The sequence below is a fragment of the Glycine max genome, chromosome 4, assembly GCF_000004515.6.
Source record: "Glycine max cultivar Williams 82 chromosome 4, Glycine_max_v4.0, whole genome shotgun sequence".
NCBI classification, from domain to species: Eukaryota; Viridiplantae; Streptophyta; class Magnoliopsida; order Fabales; family Fabaceae; genus Glycine; species Glycine max.
The window spans coordinates 2,271,134-2,290,192 of NC_016091.4; the positions used below are offsets into that span (position 1 = coordinate 2,271,134).

At 33.2% G+C, this 19,059-nt stretch overlaps 3 protein-coding genes across 3 annotated transcripts; 1 reads left to right on the forward strand and 2 right to left on the reverse strand.

The window, feature by feature from the left end:
* Positions 1-1,673: 1,673 nt before the first annotated feature.
* On the forward strand, positions 1,674-5,169 carry LOC100798686 (protein WALLS ARE THIN 1). Its single transcript, XM_003523668.5, has 6 exons — positions 1,674-2,087; positions 2,248-2,310; positions 2,511-2,627; positions 2,782-3,205; positions 3,761-3,912; positions 4,640-5,169. The coding sequence occupies exons 1-6, from the start codon at positions 1,867-1,869 to the stop codon at positions 4,827-4,829; spliced, it is 1,167 nt and encodes a 388-aa protein (XP_003523716.1). The 5' UTR covers positions 1,674-1,866; the 3' UTR covers positions 4,830-5,169.
* A 2,618-nt stretch (positions 5,170-7,787) lies between these two features.
* On the reverse strand, positions 7,788-11,239 carry LOC100788636 (uncharacterized). The gene is made up of 3 exons (XM_041014764.1): positions 10,764-11,239; positions 9,755-10,635; positions 7,788-8,988 (listed from the first exon to the last, which is right to left on the reverse strand). Exons 2-3 carry the CDS (start codon positions 10,342-10,344, stop codon positions 8,508-8,510), a joined length of 1,071 nt encoding a protein of 356 aa, XP_040870698.1. The 5' UTR covers positions 10,345-10,635; positions 10,764-11,239; the 3' UTR covers positions 7,788-8,507.
* Positions 11,240-15,869: 4,630 nt separating this feature from the next.
* LOC100790057 (dehydration-responsive element-binding protein 2D) lies at positions 15,870-16,781 on the reverse strand. Its single transcript, XM_003523515.5, has one exon. It carries the CDS (start codon positions 16,665-16,667, stop codon positions 15,930-15,932), a length of 738 nt encoding a protein of 245 aa, XP_003523563.1. The 5' UTR covers positions 16,668-16,781; the 3' UTR covers positions 15,870-15,929.
* Between the last annotated feature and the right edge of the window lie 2,278 nt (positions 16,782-19,059).

The following is a 19,059-nucleotide window of genomic DNA, read 5'->3' on the forward strand; positions in this document are numbered from 1 at the left end:
TACCTATGGTACGGCTTCGTGAATTATATAACGTGAGTACTAGAAAAAGAAGCTAGCACAAAACCATAGTATACTTTAGAGACTGGTCATCGTAGAATAATAAAATACAGACATTTATAATTTATTATTGTTAAATTATTCATTTGATCTCTATAATTTCACGATTCATATGTTTTTAGTCCTTATAGTTTGGAAGTAGTTTTTTTAGTGTCTATAATTTACATTTTAATTATCTTTTAATTTTTATAATTTAAAAATGGTCTTTTTAGTTCTTATAATTTATATTTTTATTCTCTTTCAGTCTCTATAGTGTTTGAAAATAATCTTTTTAATCCATATAATTTGTATTTTAATTATATTTTATTCTTTATTATAAAAAAATATATAAAAATAATTAGTTATAAATTATCAACTATTTTTTATTACAAATTATCTTGTGATAAATTAGTTACAAATTACTTACTAATATTTTTGTAATTAATTATAATTGATAATATTAATCATATTTTGATGGTAAGGATTACACACGAATTAAAATATAAAATATAAAGTATAAGGATTAAAAAGATTACTTTCAAACACTATAGAGACTACAAAGGAATTAAAATACAAATGATTTAAAATATAAATTATAAGAACTAAAAAAAATTAAAATTTAAATGATAGAAATTAAAAAAATTACTTTTAAAATTAAAAATATACGAATCATGAGACTATAGGAATTAAATAAGTCATTAAACAATAATTACATATTTCCTCCATCATAACACATTGTAGAATAGGAAAAAAGGGAGTAAAAGTAAAGGGTTGCAGGGTGGGGGGAGTGTGGTGGGGTTTAGGCTTTCATGGGGATGAGAACGCATGGGGCATCCACCACTCCACTCGTGCGCGCTATCTATCAATGGTGGCTCGGTCATTGCTCAACAATCATCATTATTGGCATGGTGTCAAGAACCATGTTAGTTACATAGTAATTTCTGTTGTTCTTGATGTCCACAATCTCACATCAAATACGAATTACGATTCATCTTTAAATCAATCTCAAACCATAATTCGTTTTTAATTTTCAAACTAATAGCATGATACACAAGTTTCTCAGCATATAACAAACTTATCCGACTAAGGTTGGAGCAACCAAACTAACAATCTCTTAATAAGAAAAACGCGAGATGAGAAAAAAGAGAATAAATTAAACTATACAAAATAAACTTAACACCATATTTAATTCAAGTATCAAGGTTGTTGATTTTCTTTATTTTTACTCAACTTATTTATCATTATTTGTATCTAATGTAAGACTTGGCTTTTATATTTATACTCCAACAATAATTGTTAAAGTAATTATTAAAGGTGATATCAAAGATAACAAACTCAATGCAAAGTCTAACAAAATCAAGTGAAAAAATAAAGTCTAAGTAAAATCTAAATAAAAAAACCCAATTTTGAAAAGCATTGAATAAAATGGATTTTTTTACATTTAATTAACTAAAAACATTAACCTATTACTACTAAGCTATTAACAAAATATACCGCAATCTCTTTGAATTCTCCCTCTCATAATTTCTGACTAGCTAGCTCAAACACACACCTGATCACTCTTTATAATTTTAAATTTTTTCATTTATTGAAATTGAAGTTTAATTGGGGGTTGTCTTGTGAGCGAAGGAGGGAGGAATAGAGCAAAGAATGTGGGAGACAAGCAGAAACATTTGAAGGGTAGCAACAGTTGACATAGCGCCTTTTTAGGGTGAGAGTGGGTCACAGCCTACTTGTTTTCTCCACTCTCCCTTCACTATATTTATATCCTAACTCTTGCATCTCCTCCTCACCACTTTCCTCCCTAGCTCCCTTCTTTTACTATCTTCAATGGCTGATTCAGGCTCAGCCTCTTCTTCCAGAATGTGGTGCTCCATCCCCGAACGGGTTCAGCTGCATGCGGCCATGTTGGCCCTGCAGTTTGGCTATGCTGGCTTTCATGTGGTCTCAAGAGCTGCCCTTAACATGGGCATTAGCAAACTTGTTTTCCCAGTCTACCGCAACATTATTGCTTTTCTCCTCCTCCTTCCTTTTGCCTACTTCTTGGAAAAGTAATTAGTGCCATGCTACCTCCCCTAACATATATAACTAATCAATTAATTAATCCCATTTTATAAGAGGATATATATAAAATTCTGTTAAAACTTAAAACTTTCCAGTTACAAGCAGCTGTTTGTTTTGCATTGCTCAACATTTTTTTCTCTTGTCCAGGAAGGAGAGACCTGCCATTACTTTAAACTTCCTCTTACAGTTCTTTCTTCTGGCACTTGTCGGGTATGTTGATTTTTTTATATCACTTCCAATTAATTAGGTTTAGGTGATTGAAAAGAAAAGAAAAAGTAAGGAAAACAATATGTATATATTACTGTTTTTTGTTTTTGTTTTTAAGAAAAAAGAAAAAAGGTAGAAGTAAAGCTGCAGAGACTATTGACTGGATGGTCCTTTAATCAATAATAATATTTTGCATTACACAGGATTACAGCGAACCAAGGTTTTTACTTGCTTGGCTTGGACAACACATCCCCAACCTTTGCATCAGCGATTCAGAACTCTGTCCCAGCCATTACATTTCTCATGGCAGTCATACTCAGGCAAGCCCTTATAAATTAATTGTTGTTATTCATTTGTTGCACCAGCAAGAAGCATGCACAACATTAAATAGGATATGGTTATAATGTATAATATGCATAGCCTAAGGGCTAACTAGGCTATGATATTTACAAATGAAATGAAATTGAATTTCAGGATAGAGCAAGTGAGGCTGAACAGAAAGGATGGGATAGCGAAGGTGGCGGGAACGATATTCTGTGTGGCTGGGGCGACGGTGATTACACTATACAAGGGTCCAACAATATATAGCCCAAGTCCACCTCTACAGAGTGAGAGCTCAGTAGTAGTTGAGTTTGGGACACTCTCATCACTGGGAGATGCAAAGGGGAAGAACTGGACCCTTGGGTGCCTCTACCTCATAGGGCATTGCTTGTCCTGGTCTGCTTGGCTTGTGCTCCAAGCACCTGTACTCAAGAAGTACCCAGCTCGCCTCTCTGTCACTTCCTATACATGTTTCTTTGGACTCATCCAATTCCTTGTCATTGCTCTCATCGTTGAAAGAGATGCTCAGGCTTGGATTTTCCAATCTGGTGGAGAAGTTTTCACTATTTTATATGCGGTCAGTTACTATTACTCATTCATAAATTTAATATTATTAGTTTGTTACTATGAGGGATTGATTTCAACCTAGCTTGTTTTCACTTCCTAGTCCTCTCTGTTTTTAGACTTTTGTTTATTACTATTTTATTACTTTTAAGAGGTTTATTGAATTATATTTTGACTTTTACTTTTTGAAGAAGATAAATTGAAAAAAAAAAAAAACTGGGGCTGGCTGAAAATTTTCTGCATATTCAAGAGTATATAAAATTATTTATATTGCTATACTAATTTAAGAGTAAAATCTAAAGCGCGTAATGAATTGTTAATATACAAAAGTCTCTCCATATAATTTCATAGAAACTGAACAAATTAAAGTTGGTCGCTTTAATTATAATAAAAAAAAATTCTCTCTATAGTTGTCTGTATGCATGCGTTTGAGTTGTGAAATGATTAATGATATGTGTATTATTCGAAAGCACTTATGCAATAATATAATTCTGGAGATATATATATATAAAGGTGGCTGCACCGGTGTGTATTAGTGTATTAATGTTAATGTTAATATACATTGCAGGGAGTGGTGGCATCTGGAATTGCCTTCGCTGTACAGATATGGTGCATTGACAGAGGTGGCCCTGTGTTCGTTGCGGTGTATCAGCCTGTTCAAACTCTTGTTGTCGCTATTATGGCTTCCCTTGCTTTAGGCGAAGAGTTCTACTTGGGCGGGTTCGTCCTACCTTCCTTATCCTTTTCATTCTCTTTTTTTTTTTTTTAATTAATCCCCTTCTTGTTCATATCATTTGCTTTCTTTCTTCTTCTTAAAACTTTTAAAACATATCTATAAATTAGTTTAAGAAAATTATTCATTTCACATGTTAAATTGTGAGTAGTGATATAATAAAGAAAGAAAAGTAACACAAAAGAAGGTGTGAAACGAATGGAAAAAAATAAAGTAATTAATATTTTTTTCTTTGCTTAAAAGCTATGATCATTTAAATATTTTCATAGCAATTTAATAAAAAAATTATGAACGTTAAAATGTGATAATATTTTTTTTATTTAAAAGTATATTTCCAAAATATGTACTTAGACAAATAATTTACAAATAAAAATAATTAATTATATGGAATATCACACTTGCACTTGGAAAATGATAAATAAAACCCACTAAACAACAAGTAAAGCTAGAGCTAAGGCACGGTTAAGAGAACTGACTCAACTGAGAAAAGGCCAAGAAATCCAAATGAACAACTTTTAATGATTCCGCGTTCTAGAATGTTAAAAAAGTTATAAATTTTTTCATAGGAAGTTGAATGTAAGGTGCCGTGTCTCCTTTGATCTTTTTCTCTTTAGACACATACTTACTTTATTACAAAAAAAGAAAAGAAAAGTCCCTTCCAATTAATTTTGATTGATAATGGCTATGTGGATCGAATTTGTGATGTTATTATAGGATCATAGGAGCAGTGTTGATCGTTGTGGGACTGTACTTTGTCTTGTGGGGTAAAAGCGAAGAGAGAAAGTTTGCAAAGGAACATGCTGCAATTACGTCTACTCCAGAGCACAGTGGTATCAGGTCCTCAAGCCATGCCAAAACATTACTCACTCAGCCACTTCTCCCTTCATCTACGGAGAATGTCTGATCAACAAAACCATATATGACTTCAAGCTGGGGCACCATTTTCTCTGAGAGAAAAAGGGAAAAAGAAGATATTAAAAGAAGAAAATGATACCCAGTTATATACATTATTACCACTTTATGTCAGGAAGCTTGTGTGTGTACGAAGGGGTTTTCATCTTTTTTATTTTACTTTATTTTGGTTAATTCACATGCTTTCTTTCTAGGACTTTTAGAATGAGGGTTTTCTATGGGAATCATTACAATGATGGATGCCACATAAAAGCGGGCTTTAAAGACTGAAATCCCATATGCTTTTATATGTTGATTAATGGTTTGATTTACAAAAGGAGATTTTTAATTTATTTAAGTTCTATGGTCACTTGTCTCGAAGGTAATGCTATTGCTAGAGGTATCATCATGACATAGACGGAAAGGTAAGAGTGACCTACATATATAATTTTCTCTTCTCGATCACCTTGTTTCAAAAGCTGGCTATGCATGAAGATTTTGATAAGCCACAATGGTCACCTTCAAACGGAATCATCATTTCGGTCGGGTTTAATCAATATCTTCAATTTCTCATCATTGCGCAAGTTTATAAACAACGATTACTTAGTGAGGTGCATGCTGGCATAATCCCGAGCACAAATAACTAAAACCACTAGAAATGGCCGACCGTCCTAGCGTGATTGATTTTCTGTAGCATTTTAATTCAAATTTATCACTGACGTGTTCTTATTAAGTTCATAAATAGATGATTAAGTTAATTTGCATCTAATAATTATATATATCGATCGTGTCAGCTTGGTGTGCATGTTGGCACAGTAGCCCTACTCTACATCGTCTCTATTATGTCGATAGCGTGCATATAATTAATAAGACATAGAAACGTGACAAGCACTAAAGGCAAGGAATTATACATAATGGGTTTAGAAGATAAATCCTTGAGGCTACAAGCCAACAGCACGTCATCGTTAATTCTTGTAAAGACACGGGCAAATTGACAAAGTTCTAGGCATAATTTAAGTACCAGGATCACATATTTAACTAGCAGATCCCCAGGCATCAACATATATAGGGTGCGAATCATTAGGATATCCATGATGATATATATCTAGCTAATTTCCTTTCTTGAAAGTTTACTTTATTGACTCTATCATTTATCCGTCGATGCTTTTCCTTTTCTGATGAAGCAAACGCATCTCTTTACTTTATGTCTTTGTCGATTTGATCAAATATATTTTCATTCCAATAATATATTTCTTTTGACCAACCACAATAAATTAATTAGATATATTTTTGTTCACTTACTAGCAGAGAAAATCAAATTGTGATTGTCGATCAATTCCCCAAAGGAAAAACTTGAAAATATCTTGTTTATTTAACGCTAAAATTATTATTTGAATCACTGATATCCGGAGATTTTCATCACTGAAGCGATCTACATTAGTGACTGAGGAACAAATGCATAAATGAATTTGAAATTATACTTAATTCAAAATCTTTGAGCATTAGATATATATATGGAACCTTCTTATTTATATACTGTTCAATTTGTCAGTTTCTACTTAATGTATGTGAGAATTTTTTACTTACATTCTTCATTCAAATAAGAATGATAATTATTCTAAGGATTTAATATTTATGTATCGATAATGTAAAGCAAAGAGAAGTTAAAATGTTAACAAAATTTCGTGATAAAATAATTAGATGATAATTGAAATATTTTATTTAAAGTATTTGTTTCCAAAGTAATTTGGAAGGGAAAAAAAAGAGAACTTAATACTAATTAATTTGGACCAATAGTTTTTACTAAAAAAATTAATGAATCAATATATTTACTAAACATTTGTTCACTATATTTTTCATCTATTTTTGTTCATTGTCTATCCCTTTTATTGTCTTTTATCTATTTCTATTCCACCCAACACTGTTAATTTCTACTCTATTTCTCATATTTTTATTCACTTCATTTTTTTCCTCTCTATCAAATGGATCCTAAAAAAGTCACAACAAACACTATCTAAAAATATTTAATTTTAAACATGCATTTAATACTTTTTAATCAAATAGGTTAACATAAAAAATCATTAGTTTGTGATGTTACTAAAAGGAAGGGCAGATTGAGGAAACTAATGTAGTTCAAAGAATAAACTGAAAGATTTTGCAATCCATGATGTTCGTAAATGAGTAAAAAATAAGGGAGTTGGAATGTTGGATCCACCCCGCCCCACAATTATTTAGTAGGTTTGCAAAATTTTAAATAGGTTTTTAAATTATTTTTTAAATTGAATTTCTAAACTAAAACAAAAGTCTTTGGAATTACTTTTTGACAGCTTAAAATTGTCACAACAAGACTATTTGCGGTGGTTTTAGAAATCCTAGACACTTAATTAAAAAATATACATAATCAGGAGCTCAATTAAAAAAACAATAGTTTATGGGCCTATTTAAAAATTTGCAAATAGTTTAAGAACACTATCAATAATTTAACCTTCAAATTATGTTGATGAATGATAATAACTTTTGAAACAAAAAAATTTAGTGCTTTTAATAAAAGAAACAAATGATCTCTTAAAGCATACAAATCAGTACCTAAGAAGTCGATTAAATACAAAATCAGTGGCAATAGATCATAAACTTCTAGAAAAAGAGGAAAACTGATTGTGAAGAAAAATAACGGTGTCCTTGTAGATTTATTAAACGGGCCAGTCTAAAAAGAATTGACTGCAAATCAAGCCCATGAGTTGATCATCTGACTTTGAACTGGAAGTCTGTCAAAGAAGGCATGCAAAATGGGCCAACTCAAGACTTCGCATGCTTGGCCCTTTACTTTGCAACCCCCTTTTTTTTCATATTCCTTTTGTTTTATTCGACATTTCAAAATGTTAATCATAAAAATTAAAAGACACAAACATTTTCTAAAATATTTCTAATAAAATCTAGACGCAATAGAAAATTATAAAACACTACAAGTATATTAGTAACATTAAAAGTGTGTTATCATCAACCAAAATGTAGGATGATTAAGTATTTAACCTACAAAGGAAAAACAGGTTAAACGAATTGAACCAAAAAAATGTAACTCAATTTATCTCCACTGCCAAGAACTACTATTACTAACGGACAAAATACTTGATATTAATTTAACGTGAAGATTTATTAAATTATAATGTTTTTTATTCCCACATGTCTAAATCAATTGATTGAGTTATTGCAAAATCTATTATACTGTTTTCGATCCTAATGGATAAAACAAAATTAGGATGTTTGAAGAATTTGTGAAGAATTGTGAGATTATAAATATAAAGCAAATTATAGAATAAAATGGTCAGAAAAAGGTACTTGGTAATTCCCCTTCGTGGTTGGCTGAGTTAGACTCAGTGAATTCAACCATGGCCTCATCCATCACCAGTGCTCCTTTCCCTCTGTGGCAATAAGCCACCACCAAATAAACCAAGAAATTGACGTCATTGATAGCCGTCAAAATCTAATAAAAACAGTCCAATCTACTGTTATTAAAATCGTTCCTGAGCCACCCTTTGTGTTGTCCACCACTCGCACCTTCAATTATCTTTACCAACGCAGTGCTCAACCAGCTTCCAATCCCAATCTCACACAGAAACATTAGGAAAAACTCCTCGTCCCATCCGTGGCTTCGTCGTAGAAGAACTCCAACTGCCCCACGTAGGTGAAAACCTCAGCAGCACCCATTAGGAAAAACTGAGGGAGCAACCAGAACACACTCATCTTTAATGACTTGTGGTCCCGTCTTTTCCTTTCCACCAACGCTGCCGAGGCCATGGCGAAGATCAAGACGAATAAACCTACGCCCATTCGCTGCAACGACGTGACGCCTCGGTGGTGGCCGATGATGTTGCGGAGGGAGGGGACAATGAATTTCTCGTAGATGGGTACGAGGATGAGTGTGATGGCGCTGAACACGGGGACAGAACCTGCGGGGATTTTGAAGTGGGTACCGAGTGTTCTGTCCATGATGTTGGCTTGGCTTAGGAAGAAGGTTGAGAGCTGAGCGTAGGACACGGAGAGAGCAATGGTGGAAGCCCACACAGGAAGGACTCGAATGAAGGATTTGAACTCTTCTACTTGCGTCACCGTACATATGCGCCATCGATTGCTCGTCTTCTGCGTTTGTCATAACTGCTGCTGTGTCAAAAAACCTGCAAAACTTGGTTCCGTTAATTTAAGAAAGTTCACCTGTAATGTATTGAAAAAAACCTTAAAAGTTCCATATTGGTCAGTGTCAAGATAAAATATACTTACTCTCGTTCTATGGAAGAAAAAAAATGTAATTTTTTTAAATTTTATTATAAAAAAATATAATTATTTTATTATTAAATTTCTTTTTTTTATTTTTAATTAATTGTAAATTTTATTAATAATTACATTTATTTTTCAATAAAAGTATATATCTGTATTCAACTGTCATCTAAATAAGATATACTTATTTATTAAAATTTATTTTTTAAAATATAACCACCAATTGAATAATTAATATAGTGAATAATCTTAGAATAAAATTAAAATTTATGTGAAATTAATTAATCTAATCAATTTTATTGGTGTTAACAAATTAAATAATTATTTCTTATGTGGATTAGATGTAATATAAGTTAAGGTAGTATAGAACTTGTTATAAATTGAAAAAGATCAATATATACCCAAATACTATTATGCACCTAGAAAGATAAAAAGATACAAAAAAGAAAAATATAGGTAAGATAATTATTATGATTTGATAGAAATAAATAAATGAGGAGAAAAATGAATATCTATTAAGTGTTAGAATCTTAACAATGTCTAAATATTGAAATTCCTCTAAATTTATTCTAGACTAAAGATAATATTAATGTCAAAGAAAAATATAAAAGCGGGAACATCCTTATCTATAAGTGACATTAATGTCTAGTCAGATAATTAACAAACCTGTATTGTGGGGTGTGAGGAAGCTTGCGAGTGGTTTCGACCTCGTAGAGACGAGTTTGGTCATTTTCTAAATGAACCCTATTTAGATGATTCATCGTGGAGGCTACCATAACCTGAAGAAACCTAGTGAAAGGGCTTCCCATTGGCATTTTGAAACGGTAATATCGGAGACCAGCAAGTAGGATAACGATGGAACAAATGGCGGCGGCTGCGTGTATTCCAAAACCCCAACCAAACCCAGCGGCGTCTTGTATGTAAACCAATGGTGTGATTCCAAGGATGGCACCCATGTTGATGGCGAAGAAGAACCAGTTTAAGAAAGAGAACTTCATCTGCACTATCTTTCTCATCTCCCTCGTCAAATTGGTCAGCACCGAAGGAGGACACACAGGGCTTGATTCCTCCGGTGCCCAAAGCAATGTGGGTAAGTGCACCGTATAGGAATGCGGTTTGGCCTTGGCTTGCCCCTTTGCATGGCGGAACAGTGCATTTATGAGGGCGTAGCGTGTCCATTGAAGCCGAAAGTACGTGTCAGCAAAATCATCCCCTACGTCATTCACCACATAACCATCAATGTTCATCCCCAACATAATTCATGAAATAAATATCAATTTTGTTTTATTTAGGTGCCCATTTGGAATTGTGCCAATAATTTAATTCTATACATCATCCCACCAATTAGAACTCAAAGTATATATATTTTTGTAGAGAAATTATTAGTATATTATAGGCTCCGAGGAGTGTAAGCACATAGGCAGCTCCAATCCAGTCTGTGACATGGGTAGCAGCGTCTGGAAGAGATTGATGCATTTCAAAAACCAAGTAAGCCACCATGTTCACTGCAATTGCAAAGAACGCCAACCTCTCCGTCACCTCGTTCACTGCACCCAGAGTACAACATCAATTGGTCATATCATGTTTTACACTTATTAAGCTATAACTCTTTTCATCAGTAAAAATTTGAACATTGAACGCATAATATATTGTCTATCCAATGTCATAACAGTACCTATGATAAAGTGCGACGCTTTCCATCCTCCTGTTGTTCGCTTGTCAGCAATCCTACCATGCAGATCCACGCAACGGTTGCTCACCAATTCCATTTCCTGTTTCAAAAATTAAAAATGCATACTCATATGATTAATTCTGTAAATAATAGTAATTGGTATCAATTCAAGTAAACAAAATATTAATTGCCTTGTGATCTAGATTGCTGGGAGGAGTCTCCATGCATGAATTGAAGGGTGACTAAGTTTCGAACTTGAATTGGTTGTGAGAGTAAACAATGTTACATCCGATTTTGCATTTTATATATGTCGGGGCATTTCGATCAGAGTCTGTTTTGTTTATTGATTTGCGCCTGTAAATTGACAAACGCGGGCGGCCGAAGCTTTAATGCTGAATTATATGGCTAACAAATGGAAGCGCCACACGCATCAGGTTATCAAATGATGATGGTACGAATCTCAGTACATGACTCAGTCCATCTTCTCGATTTTTATTTCTAATATCTATATATACAAGTAACATAAATATTAAATGTGAAATTTAATATTAATATCACACTTTGTATTCCAACATGTATACTAACAAACAAACCCTCTGTCAAAAAAACAAACACCCAAATTCATTGTTGTCCAACAAAACAAACACACGCAAGAGTGACGGATCTAGCATCATGAGTCAGTGGTAAAGACAATTAATTTAAAAAACAACTTTTTATTTTCATACATATGAAAGTAAAAACATAAATATTAAAATCAAGTGTAATGAGTTGAAAAAAAGAAGGAATGTCTAGTTTAATAAAATGTAAAGTACTAGGTTAACTGAAAGAAGAACAAACTTAAGGGAAAAACCTAGAAAATAAAACAAAATTTGACAACAGTTTGAAAAATTAGGAGCAGTGGGTTCAAATTATAAAAATAGGTGGTGCAAAAAGATAACAATAGTAAATATATGTTTGTATTTCCTCAAAAGGCAGGGATTACATATGCACCTCTCATTTATAGCTAGGTCTGCATATATATATATATATATATATATATATATATATATATATATATATATATATATATATATATATATATTAATAATGTATTTATTTTATTGAGAATTTTAATATTAATAATTTGGTCTTACGTGCCATCATATTACCTACTATTTTTCATAACTTAATTTCTTAGTTCATTTTTCTTTTTTATAGTTAATTTTTCATTTTTTAAATAATTAGTATTTTTATTTTTAGTCCACCGAACCCGTCCATTTAACCACAAGTTATGCATGATAGATGTAGAGTATAACTCATTTATTCAACACCATGAGAGAGAAAAAAAAGAAGAAAATAAATATAATGTGATAAATAATATGTGTAATATAGGAATAGAGGAAAGGAGAAAAAGAGAGGTTATTGATGTGTTTAAAATAAAAGAGTGTTCAAATATCATTATTTTTTATTTTACATATAGGATAAGGAAAAATATATTTAAATACTCACCATGTTATTCAACACTTAATAAGAGAGAAAAAATTATAAGTATAATATACAGATAATATGATGGATAGGAAGAAAAATAAATAAAAATAAAAATTATTAATCAAATATTAAAAACATGAGGTGTTAATTTAAATATTATGGTTATAAGGACAACTTGGTTATTAAAAATGCCAAAAAATCTTAAACGGATCAACCTAACCCATTTGTCTATGTTTGCCACTACTTCACCATATTCTTGACATATAATAATAACTTTCATATAAAACAAAATCTTGCTTATAGCAAGAGCAAGTGAATTTGAACCTTCTTTTCACTTTTCACCTGCGCACACAAAAGTACCCTAAATCATCTAAAATCTTTTTGAATCTCCATGGTAAGAAATTTAAGAAGATCCAATTCACACTGTGATAGTCTTTCTAACCTTAATTTATGCAATTTCTCACATGCTAAGAAAAACTATAATTTTCAGATTTACCAAAATCTCACAAGATCACAAAATCACCTTTGATAGATCTATTCAAATATATCATGATTATTTATCTTTTTAATTAAACATTTAATAATCCAGCCAATTAATCCCCATCAAAATACACGCATCCCTCTCCCCTTCATATGAAAAAGCTGTTTCCTTTAACAACCCTTCCCTGTCAAAAACTCATGTTCCCTATTTTTTTTCTTTCTTTTATGAATAAACAACCACAGTTCTCTGTTCCCCTGGTTACAAAGGTTAAGAAGCTCTTTCATTTTCTATAATTTGCATCATCTTTTGCGGATGACATCGTGTGTGTTGGGATGAAATTGACAAAATTATTTTTAAATTAAATTAATTTTATAAAATTGATTTAGATTAAAATTGATTGTAAAGTGATGCAAATTATGTTTAAGTGTTTTAAAACTAATATAAACCTTTTTATTTAACACAAAAACTATTATAATTTATTTAATTTTATATTCAGAATCAATTCAACAACGCTGAAAAATATACCTAAAATTGCATGCATTAATTGATGTTTCAATGTGATTATGAAAAATCTAAGAAGAAACTGAACACTTTGTTTTTCTTCTGTATTCCTTTGCGGTTGCATATTTTTCATATTCTCTACAATATCTTCTGCTTTTCTATACCTAACTTCTTCCCTTGGTTTTGTTGGTTGTCGTATCATTTCTCTTTGTCCAGTTTTTTTTCCCTAGAGCACTACCTCATCTTCCCATTTATTAATTGGACAGTAGGCTTTTAGTAGGTGGGACGAAAGGAAGACAGCATTAACAGGGGACCACAATCAACTCGTTTAAAGGTAACGAATGAAGGACATTCATATTCAATAAACAACGGTGTTAGAGTAGGAATCATCTAATTTTTGTGTCAAAACGTGTCTCTACTCTCTACCCTTGAATCATATCATTTAACACATTTTAATAGCTTAAATGGGTTAACTGATTTTGTGATTCCTACAAACATGTGATGTGAGGTCACTTATGCCTATTTTAGTTGGAATCGGAATCAAGATGAGTATGCGGTGGTGGCTGATCCCATTTGGTTGTACAATAGATATTGGACCCACCCAGAACAAACTTCTCTTGCATTATTTCGGTAGTAACTTATAAAAGGTGGTTTTTTTTATTATCAGTTATAAAGAGTAGTTTACGTAATGACTACAAGGTTCCGTTCGATAGTTTCGAAGGAGTTGATGTTAATTTTCTGGTAGTAGTTTTTGTTTCTTTCCTTTATTTGGGACTTTGAACTGGTCGCATGATCCGATTTTTTCAGCTAAATAAGAGAGGAGCAAACAACAAATATTCATTGAGCCATTTAATTTACTTTTGCTAAAGAAACGAGTCTCTTGCCCAGAAGACAAACCAAACAAGAGGTGAATACAACTAGTTGGTTAATACACCGAGTTGTAGTCGTATAATTCAATAATTTTTATAAAGCAGTATTCCATGCTAACTGTGTGTCTGTATTGATTTTCATCCAACCACCAGAGGGAATGATCAACTAATCACTTTCACCATCATATTTTCCCACCACAAGGATTCTGTCATTAGGTGTTTTTGTTCTGCGAATTTCCAAACAAAATCTGTTTATGAGGCTATGAGCAATTGAGCATAGGCAGGATTTTCAATATGATCCTCGTGAATCGTGATGTTTCTATATTATTTGTAGAATCAGGTGATAACCAAAAGTATGTTGCGAATCAAGCTAGGAGAAAGAAAGCGTTAACTTGGTTGTGAACTGATGTAGGGAGAATGCCATGCTAACATAGTCTGTCTTCGCCTTTAATATTTGAGAAGGGGCCCAATCTCGTATTCTCAGGTCGGCGTGACGTAAGTCCCACATTTTCTAGAATACGGAACAGATAAGTCTTTATAAACCTTGAAGTAAGATTGTAGTTCGCCGAGCTGGGCTATGCTAGTTCGTCAAGCTGCTGGAACAGCTCTTGGGCTTGTTGGGTTGATCTATGTCGGCAATATCTGGCTTGCCCGCTCCAAGTTGGGAGTTGTGTCACGGTGAGTCCATTTGCTTGGACCATCACTTCTTTTAAAATTTTATGAAAAAAGCTTGCATGTGGACCGCGTTAGTTGGGCGTGAAGTTGTAGAAGTTGCAATATCCACTAGTGAGAAATTGATTAGCCTTCTTCTATCTCCCTCACTCATCCACTGTTTCTTCTCCACCAGATGCTCCAGACAATTCTCTAGTCATATAATGTGCTTGAAATTCACGTAAAGTTCACTGTGATCTATTAATTTCTTCAAGAACGTTAACATATGAACTACTAGGTATATATATATGGTCTCTTGCCAATCAAACTGTGAACAAGAAAGTGTTGACTTTTTATTAGACTTCATAAGGTTATATTGATCAACTTCTTTTTTCAGAAAAGTCATATTTAAGTTATATTATACTTAAAAATTGAGTCAAGTTTATAATATCTCAGGTAGTTTCAGTGTAAAAGAGATAAAATTATTTAAAATTTCTTGTGAGAATAATAGAATCCCCAAGCTTGAAAGAACGCTTAGAATCTTAGAAGTTTGAGTGGAATCTTTCACGACCCACGTTGATTTCCTAAATGGATCAAATCAAAAGAAATTTAAAACGAAATGTTCTAAACATAAACATAGACAGTGAACATAAACTACAATAATACATTTTTATATACACACATATATAATAAGTATACAACTACTAGTTGTACATTTTTATTGACATATAACTCACAAGCTGCTTACATAAAACTCAAACTGCACAAACCTATTAATATCGGGGCGATAGAGCATCACCACCACCATCCCTTAATACTAATATTTACATATAACATAATATTAATATAGGAGGCGTAGAACCATGACGTGCGGAAATAACCACGTCATGGTTTGTTTCCCATACAGTCAAAGGTAGACACCATATATATATATATATATATATATATATATATATATATATATATATATATATATATATATATATATATATATACATATATATATATGATATATCCTATTTAACTAAATAAGTCTTAATTTTGGGTATCATCTACGTCTTTACAAAGTACTTACTTACCCCTCCTATGTACACTATATATATATATATATATTAAAAAAAAAACCAGGTGGTAAGATAATTGAGAAGAAAAGCTATAGCTTGTGACTTTCCATTGCCCTTCAGAGTTGTTGTGATGAAATTACATGCACCATGGGGTTTGCAGAGAGTCCCAAACACCAACATCAGCCAAGTTGTTCCCCGACGCGTAAATCGCAGTCTCTGCTGCAATGTGAGGAAAATCTAGAGACATAGCAGCTTCAGCCCAAATGGAATCATCGAAAACCGGCAAACCCTCGTTCATTGTCGCCCACGATGGACGAAACTCGACCTCATTCTCCACAGGCTTGGGATTGGTGTCCAAGGGAAGAGACACGATGGAGTCACTGGTGTAAATTGGTCCAACTCCAACCTGCTGAGAGGCCATGGAAACTTCTGGATTATTGATGTTGTTGAAATTAGAACACGTAGCCATGTCTATGTAATTGTTTTGAATCTGCTGCAGGTTTTCCATTTGAGTGTTGTTGGTAACAGAAGAAGGTGGTGGTGGTGATGGTGGTGGACACTGAGATTGAGATTTGATAGAGAGTTCTGGTAAATTGAGTTTGGCATCAGAGCCATAAAGCTTACGTGCAGCAGCATCATAAGCCAAAGCAGCTTCATGAGAGGTCTCAAAAGTCCCGAGCCAGAGCCGAGCACCTCGATTGGGTTCACGGATTTCAGCAACCCATTTCCCCCATGTTCTCTGTCTCACACCTTTGTAGGTGCAACTAGCATTCTCAGGACCTCCTTTTCCTCTCATGCAACCCTTTCTCGAGCTGGCTTGTGCTGGCTTCTTCAATTGCTTCCTCTCCTCAATTCCAATGCCCGATTTCAGCATTTTGAAAGCCTTGAAATTTGTAATGATGAGGGAAGTTACAACAAAAGTGAGTGAGTAGAGAGATACGCTCAATAGCTTCTTAATTATAAAGAGGGTATGAGGTTGATGGGGGCCTATTTATATTGCCAAAACCAAGAGAGAGTGTAAATACTAAGTACAACACTACAAGTGCATGAAACGTGGCACCATGGTGGGCCCATGATGCTACTTGGCATTGTGAACCAGACAGATCGTGTCCACTATGAGCCTCACTGTTGATTTCTCTGATACACACTTGGCCTTCCCTTTTCTAGGCATATAAGCTAAGCTCATGTGGCAAACAGCCAACACCAAACAGAATTCAAATTGTTACTAAACTTATTTATTATTATTTGGGAAGGAATTTTTGTGATGGATACGATGGGTGCGGAATAAAAGAACAATAAAAAATTAGACCAAAGTGTTAAAGAAAATTAAAGGTGTGGGTGAGAGGAGGCGGTTGTGTGGATAATAGGGATTTTATGCCTTAGATAGAAAATTTGGATTCGGATAAGTCATTTACCATTGGGTGGGAGCGGTGTCATTGGAAGGAAACGGTTCAAGATAAGTGCTTGCGGGGGTTCCAAAACTGCGCACATGAAAATTAGCAACAATCCCAGGTGTTTCATCAAAGGGAAATGACTTGAAAATCAGTGAATAGTAAAAGGCGAAATTCAAGATCCAATGGTGTGAGACACCACACGTACCAAATGGGACACGGGTACGCGTTTACCGAAATTGATCGGCAATGACATTGCACACACCCCTTAATTATTATGGTACATATTCATACTTCATTAGCACTAGTGGAACTAGGTAGTGCCCTTCCTTTTTTTGTCGTTTGTAACACACACTATAAGAAATCATTTGCCGTTACAAACAAATAAGGTGGTAGAGAAGAACTCATCTAGGTGTTTGTCATCACAAAAGACGACCGTTGGTGTTATGGAATATAGCTAGCCCCTTCTTAGCCAAAAGCATTAACAACAAAACAAGCGGTGGATAGAAAAGACTAGATAAGGAGTAACCGAGAACAAGAGATAAACAGTCTTTAATGTTTACTACTATATGAACTGCGGGATTCGTGATTTATATAGGCAGGGTTCATGTCATAATTTGTGTCACACTTCATTGAGCATCACATTAAATTCAATTAGCAACTTCTTACCAAAAAAAGAAATTCAATAAGCAAGTGGAGCATAGCATCCAATGGGCAGAAACCAACAAGGGGGAAGGTAGAGTCAGCAAGGCAACACGTTTCTCTTTCGTTCAAATCAAGGTTTTCAAAATCACAACCTGCGATAAGTTTTGTTGATAACCTAATTTGTAGTTAGTACTTGTTTGTTTTCAATTTATATTGGGTTTGTAAGCTTGAATTTAGATTACCATCCAAGTGTTTTCAATTTTTTCTCCAAATTTTCTCTACCCAAATAAATTTTGGTACCGGTAGTCCTTAGCGTTACGTTATTAGAAGAAGGTCAAGAATGGTATATGCTCATCTCATTGATTAAAAAAAAAAAAAAACCATCGTATATATCGATCTAATGAATATGCGTTGCTTTTATTGCATGAAAGTGCTAATATTTAGAACAAAACAAAGTACCAAGGCTTATAAGAAGCCTTTTGTATTCTAAACCACTGTTACATGATATCTCGAGCGAAGTCAGCTACATCTCCTAGGAATGTAGAATCAATATATTTAAGTCTCAGTTTTTTCACACGATAATGATGAAATACGTCAAAAATTATATATATATATATATATATATATATATATATATATATATATATATATATATATATATATATATATATATATATATATATATAACAATGTCACATGTCAGTATCTACATAAATTGTCTTTTACATATGCACTGTTGATGAAATTCGTGTAACAAGAAGGGGGCAATTTCATCCGGCATCATGTGTAACTCTAAGAACTAAAGGTTGTGAAAGAGAGAGTACATGAATGAAAGAGAGAGATGCATAAAGAGATTAATTATGATGCACTTTTTTTTACACAATATAATGTAACGTGGAAAGATGTGGAAAGTCTCGGTTGAACCATGGCCATCACCATAATCTCACAGCAAACACAACTCTTTTTTTTTTATTCTTAGAGTTAGGTATGATGCAAAGGATAAAATTATCTACAATGTGTTTAGTTCCACATTTTCGAGCACTCCATGCATGTCAAACAAGAAGCTACGTAGAGTAGCTTTTATGGGTTTTTTTTTTTTTTTCATTTAACATGATAAAACTCCGACATATACATTGTTAATGCTATCTCAAACATGATATTCATCTGTATTTGGACACATCTCAAACACGTAAAATTACATCCATCTTTTTAAATGCGTTGAAGCTGCAT